This window comes from Aotus nancymaae, unplaced genomic scaffold (genome assembly GCF_030222135.1).
Source record: "Aotus nancymaae isolate 86718 unplaced genomic scaffold, 86718_ANA_hifiasm-v0.15.2.pri h1tg000011l, whole genome shotgun sequence".
In the NCBI taxonomy this organism is placed as follows: domain Eukaryota; kingdom Metazoa; phylum Chordata; class Mammalia; order Primates; family Aotidae; genus Aotus; species Aotus nancymaae.
In genome coordinates this window covers 35,671,334-35,679,164 of record NW_026988422.1, presented here as the reverse complement: position 1 = coordinate 35,679,164, position 7,831 = coordinate 35,671,334, and the positions used below count along the sequence as shown (strand labels likewise).

General features: G+C 47.8%; 1 protein-coding gene across 1 annotated transcript; it reads left to right on the top strand.

The window, feature by feature from the left end:
• The first annotated feature begins 1,722 nt into the window (after positions 1-1,722).
• ACTC1 (actin alpha cardiac muscle 1) lies at positions 1,723-7,367 on the top strand. Its single transcript, XM_012465303.3, has 7 exons — positions 1,723-1,771; positions 2,420-2,570; positions 3,669-3,993; positions 4,669-4,830; positions 4,943-5,134; positions 5,909-6,090; positions 6,656-7,367. The coding sequence occupies exons 2-7, from the start codon at positions 2,442-2,444 to the stop codon at positions 6,797-6,799; spliced, it is 1,134 nt and encodes a 377-aa protein (XP_012320726.1). The 5' UTR covers positions 1,723-1,771; positions 2,420-2,441; the 3' UTR covers positions 6,800-7,367.
• The last annotated feature ends 464 nt before the right edge of the window (positions 7,368-7,831 follow it).

Genomic DNA, 7,831 nt, shown 5'->3' with positions numbered 1-7,831 from the left:
GTCTGGCTCTGACACCAGTCCTATTTCTCCTTTTCCTTGTTTTTTCTATACTTTCATAAGACAAGCCAGTTCTGCTCTTGGCATCCTGTCAGTAGACATTTTCACTGTAAAATGCCTGCTGTGCTGCACGGAGTGATTTCAGCCAGGCCTCTCCCCTGGCCCCACCACACAGCTGCCCCCGCGTTTCTTCTGCAGACCAACCCAAACATGGTTGGGGAGTTCAGAGGGGAGGGCCCAGCATTCCAGAGTCGGGACAAGTATCTAATCAGCAGGCCTCCTCAGCATATCAATCCAAGACCACTCTAGAGAGAGATGTCAGTGCCCAGTTTTCTATTTTTAACTGGTGTGAACTGGAGGAAAAACACGAGCATTAAAAATCAAAGCGCCAGTAAAGAACTGAGAATGCAGGGCACCCCAGGGCAAACTAGTGGTCTGTGTCCTTCTGTCTCCCTCTTCCTTCCCAACTCTTCATTTCATGTCATTTTTCTTTTTCCTTCTCAGAAGTTCAAGATCTTGCAAAAAATCTGTTTTCCACAAAAGAGATATCTGTCATTTACATCGATGCTTCTCACACTTTAACATACATACCAAGCAAATGAGGATCTTGCTGAAAAGCAGATTGGGATGGCGCTTGAGCCTTTGCATTCTAGTTCATTCCCAGGTTATGACAATACTGCTTGTCCGCAGACTGCACTTTGAGTTGCAAGGATTGGTGTATTCTTATAGTTTAAGTTGCTGCTATGTTCTCCATCAAAGTATTTGCCTTTTCAGTCCTGTCGCCATCTGGAATGAAGTTGTCTGCCCCCAGTTTAAAGATGCTCATCTCCCCACCATTAGGTGGGCAAGCTGCTTTCCACTTTTGTTCCTTTATTCACTTTAGCAGCAGGGGATTCTTTTCTGGCTTGAAGACCAGAGTCTGAGTTTGAGCAAAACCCCCGCAGCATGGATGAGGACTACCCAATAATTAGGCTGGAGTAAACCTGGTCCTTTCTCCAGCAAGACTTGGCCAAGCTCTCACAGCAACCCTTTTCTGTCTCTTCCCCAGCCAGACCTGATCCATGTGTGATTTGGAATTCGGTGGCCTTGGTTAATCTGTTTTCTGACCTAGATGAGCCCAGCCCCAGCTCTCTGAGTAAAGCTATCCAGGCTGGTGGGGACTAGACCAGAAGGGTGCCCTGTCCCGGTTGCCCCTTTTCCAGCCACTCAGATGTGCTGTTGTGGTGTCCTTTGTGCTCGTGGAAGACGAGAAGCCGCTGTCGCTCCCCTGCTGCCCTGGCCCAGCTGTCAGGACCCCTCAGCTGAGGGCAGGGCGCCAAGCCTCCCCACTTGCATGTGGCTTATTGTCCCCAAGGTTGGCGGGGCTGTGAGGACCGAATTCACAGCCCATCCAGGGAGCACACCCACCCCAGAAACGGGGAGGGGTGGGCTGGCGTCACTTAGTCTTCCCCTGCCCCCTACCCTTCACCGCCTGCCCCTCCCCAGCTCCCTATTTGGCCATCCCCCTGGCTGCCCCCTCCCCTTCCTTACATGGTCTGGGGGCCCCACTGGCTGATCCTCTCCCCTGCCCTTGGCTCCAAGAATGGCCTCGGTAGTCCTAGCGGGTGCGAAGGCGACCAAATAAGGCAAGGTGGCAGACCGGGCCCCCCACCCCTGCCCCCGGCTTCTCCAACTGACCCTGTCCATCAGCGTGCTATAAAGCGGCCCTCTGGGAGCCCGCCACCCAGCGCCCGCCGCCGCCCGAGCAGAGCCGAGCCGACCCGCCCCGCGGACGGTGAGTCAGAGCCCGGCCCTGCGCGCTCCCTCCCCTCTCGGTCCGCAGGCGTTGCCAGACATCAGCCCCAACCCCGCGCCGCCACCTGGCCTGCCTGGCCCGCCCGGCCCGCCCTCGGCCGAGGCCCCGGCTCCTGCCGCTCTGCAACTGCTTTTTTTCCCCCTACACTTTTTGATTTGGTTCTAACTTGTTTCTCCTGGGCGTCGGTCCTCGCAGGACGTAGCAGGGGCTCTAAGATGGGGAATTTTGTGGCTCCCCAAGGGGCGTTTAGGTCCCTACTCTCGTGTGCTTTCCCCTCCATCTGGGGCACAGGCAGGGCAGTATGGACAGGGCTGGAGATCGAGTTCCCAGTTTGTGAAAAGGAAGAAAAAGAGCTGGGGAGGACTAAGGGGCTGGGTCCTCCTTGCACCCGGTGCCCTAGGTGAGACTCCTGGCCAGAGAGCCTGGGTGGATTCCCCGCTCCCGTCTCCTCCGTGGCTTCTCTCCCTTTTATGACTTGAGGGGAAGGGAGGTGGCAGGAATCTCCCCTACCCATGCCCCTGTCCAGTCCCCGCATCCCCGCTCTGCTCTGTCCCCTTCTCTGGGTGCGGAGAAGGTCAGCTGCACAGGCAGCTGAGCGTGGCCCGCCCTCCCCTCCTCAACCTGCAGAACCCCCTGAAGCTGTGCCAAGATGTGTGACGACGAGGAGACCACCGCCCTGGTGTGCGACAACGGCTCAGGGCTGGTGAAGGCCGGCTTTGCGGGCGATGACGCTCCCCGCGCGGTCTTCCCATCCATCGTGGGCCGCCCGCGGCACCAGGTAAACTTCCTGCCAAGCCCCTAGTCCTACTCGACACCCCTTCCTGCCACCTCCTGTGTCCAGCCATCTAGGAAATGGCTCTCGTTTGACCCACTTGTGGTGTGAACGCTTTAGGTCAAATTAAGAAAAGGCTGATTCACTTCAAATCCAAGCCAAGGCAAGCAATACCCCACCAAACCCCAACATACTGAGAAATGTACACCTGAGTGGCAGGCCTCTCAAAGGGTCCCACTCGCTGGTGTGAACGCCACCAGCTTCTTTCCATTCATGGCCTTTTGGACTTTTAGTCCTTAGGGTCTTTTCTGCCTTATACACTTCACTTTCTTCCTTGTTTTCCCTTTTCAGTCCTGTGTAAATTTCTAACAATATAACCTCTCCCAACCAATCACATTCCTCTCTCGTGTTCACAGTCAGTTTACAGGGCTCCCCAAAGGTGAAATCTATCTCCTTCCTGGCTGTGGCATTTTTAGAAGCCAGGCGTGACAGAGGCAGCAAGTGCCATGGTGATAGTGACATGCCACCTCGTTTATTAAAAGAAATGCCATGCTCTCTGGATTTGTCACATGCCTGGCCAGGCAGGCTGCCAAGGAGGAGACCTTAGTCCTCAGAGCTGGTGAATGACTCCAGGACAGCTCTGGACAGGTTCAATTTCACTGTTGGAGTGAAGATGGCGTATCAGCCCATCATTATGTGTTCACTTGAATGTCAAAATCTTTTCTTAGGAGAAATACAATGTGTCATTAATTCAGTCATTCCAAAATGCAGTCATCTATATTCCAGTTGACATGGGTGATGAGCTTAATAATTTAATGAAGGCATATGATATTTTTAAGGCTCTGCTTCTTCAGTGAAATAGCTTCATTCTCTCCTGAGTTATATTCTCAACAATAGAATTATACATCTTTGGGGGAGTGGTGGGAAGGTCGAAGATTGATTTTTAAATAATTCTTCTAAATTGGGATAAAATCCTATTGCTTATTATTTCTGGTATTTAAATATGTTCCTTGAATTGGGCAGTTAGGTATAAATGGACAAGGCACTGATTATATTCCTGACATGGTGGGAGTATGATTTTCTCATTTTTTTTTCTTCTCATAGGGAGTTATGGTTGGTATGGGTCAGAAGGACTCCTATGTAGGTGATGAAGCCCAGAGCAAACGAGGCATCCTGACCCTGAAGTACCCCATCGAGCATGGTATCATCACCAACTGGGATGACATGGAGAAGATTTGGCACCACACCTTCTACAACGAGCTCCGTGTGGCTCCTGAGGAGCACCCCACCCTGCTCACAGAGGCCCCACTGAACCCCAAGGCCAACCGGGAGAAGATGACCCAGATCATGTTTGAGACCTTCAATGTCCCTGCCATGTACGTGGCCATCCAGGCAGTGCTATCCCTGTATGCTTCTGGCCGCACCACAGGTATGCTTGGGCTCTGGGGACAGTTACTGATGAATCATATTCCTAAGTCACCGACCTTGCTGTGAAATCAGATCCCCCAGATTGAAACAAGGATAATCCCTTTCCTCCCATTCCCTAGCAAGGTCTCCGTGCTAAAAGTGGGTGACAATAGTGCCCTGAGGTTAATTTCGAGCACACTTATTGTTGGAGCTGAGAAACTGTGGAATTAGGTCCTTCCCTTATTTAAAGCTCAGCACAATGTAGCAACTTGGAGTGCAGCAGTCATTGGAATGTGTTTAAACCATCATATCACCTGGGTAAGCATCCTCAAGGAGAGTACATTCCCTACAGGGTCTGAGTCAAAGAGAGGGAAACGTGTGAGTCCAGTAAAAGCAGAGAAAAACACACTTGGGTGTTTACATAATGTACTCAGGGCTGATAAGAAGGATGGTCATATGAAAGTGTCCTCGGGAAATTTTTTTTCTACTATAATAGTTGAAAGGATGCACTGCAGTTTGCTTCAGATTTAGTGTGCATGATGCTCATTTTTATTCTTGGTGTGTAAGGGATCTAATTTTATCCGGATCAATGCCCATTACTAGCATCTCTCAACCAAGATTGGAAGCAGGCTTTGCCATGGCTAAAGCAGTGGTGTCCTCAGGACTTTACCTTGTTCTTGTCTACTTCCCCTGACAGGCATTGTTCTGGACTCTGGGGATGGTGTAACTCACAATGTCCCCATCTATGAAGGCTACGCTTTGCCCCATGCTATCATGCGTCTGGATCTGGCTGGTCGGGACCTCACTGACTACCTCATGAAGATCCTCACTGAGCGTGGCTACTCCTTTGTCACCACTGGTGGGTGTGTGTGTGTCTCATCTGCCACAGCGTGGGTCTGCTGAATCTGCCTACCTCCCTATAATTGACTTCTTGCTTCAGAGCTTGACTGTGATACCCTTTATTTCTGCAGCTGAACGTGAAATTGTCCGTGACATTAAAGAGAAGCTGTGCTACGTTGCCCTGGATTTTGAGAATGAGATGGCCACAGCTGCCTCTTCCTCCTCCCTGGAGAAGAGCTATGAACTGCCTGACGGCCAAGTCATCACTATTGGCAACGAGCGCTTCCGCTGTCCTGAGACGCTCTTCCAGCCCTCCTTCATTGGTGAGTTGTAGGGTCTGGTGCAGAGGCACGATTTTCCCTGGAAATCTTAGGCTTCCCAGAGTAAAATCTAGAAGGCTCAAGAAGCCCTTGAGTTAAAAGAAGTCAGTTTGGACTGCCACACAGCTCAACCTCAAGTCCTGATGGCTCATTAGAGGGAAAGTCTATGTTCTGCTCTAGTGATATAATAAAGGATGACACACTGAGTTCATCTCAAAATAAAGGATGACACAGAGTAGTAAGTGAGTATCACGTATCTGTAGAAAAAGAGCTATTTCACAGGTGCTGACTGCTTCCAGTAAGTTTCGTTACCAAGTAGCTGGCTTTTCCAAGTTACTCATCATTGAATGCAATAACATTCCTACTCATATTAATAACTGGACACTTATATGTCAACACATATCCTTCCTAAGCAATGCTTTCCACGAGGAACTTTGTCAGCATCTGATTTTAGTCCATAAACAAAAACTGCATTCATTTTAGTTTAAACGTGTATCTTGTCCTTTTCCAGTACATCTTTGTTCATCTGATAGTTACAGGAGGTGTTTACTCGAAACAGGTGCTAAGCACAGTTGCTCCTTTCTTGGCATTCTATTGTGGATCAACTGTCAGGCACCCCTTCCACCCTGCGGTGTGTCCTATAGGGGAACATATGTTTCAGAGACAAATGGTGACAGCTCACTCACACTAAGAAATCCTGTTCTTTCCCCTCTACCTTGACTTGAATACACCGTGATTTTTTTTTTGCGTGTGTGTGTGTGCGTGACTTGTTCCTAGGTATGGAATCTGCTGGCATCCATGAAACAACTTACAATAGCATTATGAAGTGTGACATTGATATCCGCAAGGATCTGTATGCCAACAATGTCTTATCTGGAGGCACCACTATGTACCCTGGCATTGCTGATCGTATGCAGAAGGAAATCACTGCCCTGGCTCCTAGCACCATGAAGATTAAGGTAAATAACTTTCGTGAGTGGGAAATCCAAGGCAAATCTTGCTATTCTAAGCAGAACTACATTCCTAATTCCTTTTCCTTTCATATTCAGTTTTCTGTCTCCTACCAACTTTACCTGTTAGCTTTTCTAGCACTTTGTCTGATTTTCTTAGCACTTTTCCCAAGATAGGTAACTTTCAAAATACTTTTAGGCAGTGAATAAAAATAAATCTTTTACAAAAAAAAAAAAAAAAAAAAGACACACACGCAACAAAATCTTCTAATACATTTTAAAAGCCCCCAGCTTTTGGGCTAGCCTTCACTATACATTTAGCTTGTTGCTAAATTATACTCTAGATAAGTGGAGAAATTCCATTTAATAATAAAATATATCTTTAATAACAGAAATGATGAAATAGAGGTGAGTTCATATAACTTGATTGGATACATTATTTTGTGGTATGACATATCCCACATTATAGCTAATTAATACCTAATATTTTTTTCCTGTGAATCCTCCCAACGTGTTATTTCTCCCTTGCTTGGAACTTCAGAGTTCACAGGAAGTTTTTGTTTGCTTTCTGCAGATTATTGCTCCCCCTGAGCGTAAATACTCTGTCTGGATCGGGGGCTCCATCCTGGCCTCTCTGTCCACCTTCCAGCAGATGTGGATTAGCAAGCAAGAGTACGATGAGGCAGGCCCGTCCATCGTCCACCGCAAATGCTTCTAAGGTGCCTTCTTTCCTCATCTACCTTCCAGTCAGGATGATGGTATTATGCTTCTTGAAGTCTTCCAAACCACCTTCCCTCATCTCTCATCAATCATTGTACAGTTTGTTTACACACGTGCAATTTGTTTGTGCTTCTAATATTTATTGCTTTATAAATAAACCAGACCAGGACTTGCAACCTATAAAAGCCTCTCATCTGTTTTTGGGGTAGGCATGGGGTGGGGCAGGTGTTAGCTTTGACATCCTGAGCATTGTCAGAGTTCAGAACCACAAAGTTCATCCAGATGAATTAATGTGACAGTTAGCTGGGAGTTATAACGCTAACTTTTGATTTTGTATTTTGGGACAGAATCAGGAATATATTTCATACCTGAAAAGTGGATTAAGGTTTAGTTCCATATAAGTAAGAAGTGAAATTGGATAAGACAATTCTCTAGAATTAGTTGCTGCAGATGACACTTGTTGTTTTAACATATGTTCCAGTTGCTTTTGTAACCTTGCAGAAAATACACATGTTGGTAATGAGAAAGTCAAAGACGATTTTAAATAAATGGGCTTAACTTCTCAATTCCTTGAACTCTCAGTTGTCTTCCTCAGGGCTATGAACGAAACATGAACTTTGGCTGACAGTTGGGCCAGCCATGCCCCAATGCAAATACCCTCTCGTCTAAACATATCAAGACCATCATGTGTGTGCAAAACAAATGTGAGGAAGCAGGAGCCAAACGCTCTGCCTGATCAGTGACTAACTTGTGAGACAGAGGCCTCCAATCTCTTCATTTCTTTGAAATCTTGAGTTCTTGAGTTGAGTGAACCTAAGAGGTCCTGAGGGAAGAATGGGAGGCCAGAACCACAGTATTTGCTTTGCTCTATGCAGAACTCTTGCAAAGTATGGTGGGAAGGCTGCTAGGGGCAGCACCAAAAAGAATTGAATGTGTTCCATCCTCGAGGAGTTCACGCACCTACACATAATCCCCCAGTGCGTGTGCACCTGGAGGCTTTAAGGAGATGTATGTGGGTCTGGGTCTTGAA

Excerpts from the sequence above, each read along its gene's own strand:
- ACTC1 (XM_012465303.3), top strand. The coding sequence starts at position 2,442 with ATGTGTGACGACGAGGAGACCACCGCCCTGGTGTGCGACAACGGCTCA. Across the intron at positions 3,994-4,668 it reads TGCTTCTGGCCGCACCACAG|GCATTGTTCTGGACTCTGGG; the intron begins GTATGCTTGGGC and ends TTCCCCTGACAG. Across the intron at positions 5,135-5,908 it reads CTTCCAGCCCTCCTTCATTG|GTATGGAATCTGCTGGCATC; the intron begins GTGAGTTGTAGG and ends ACTTGTTCCTAG.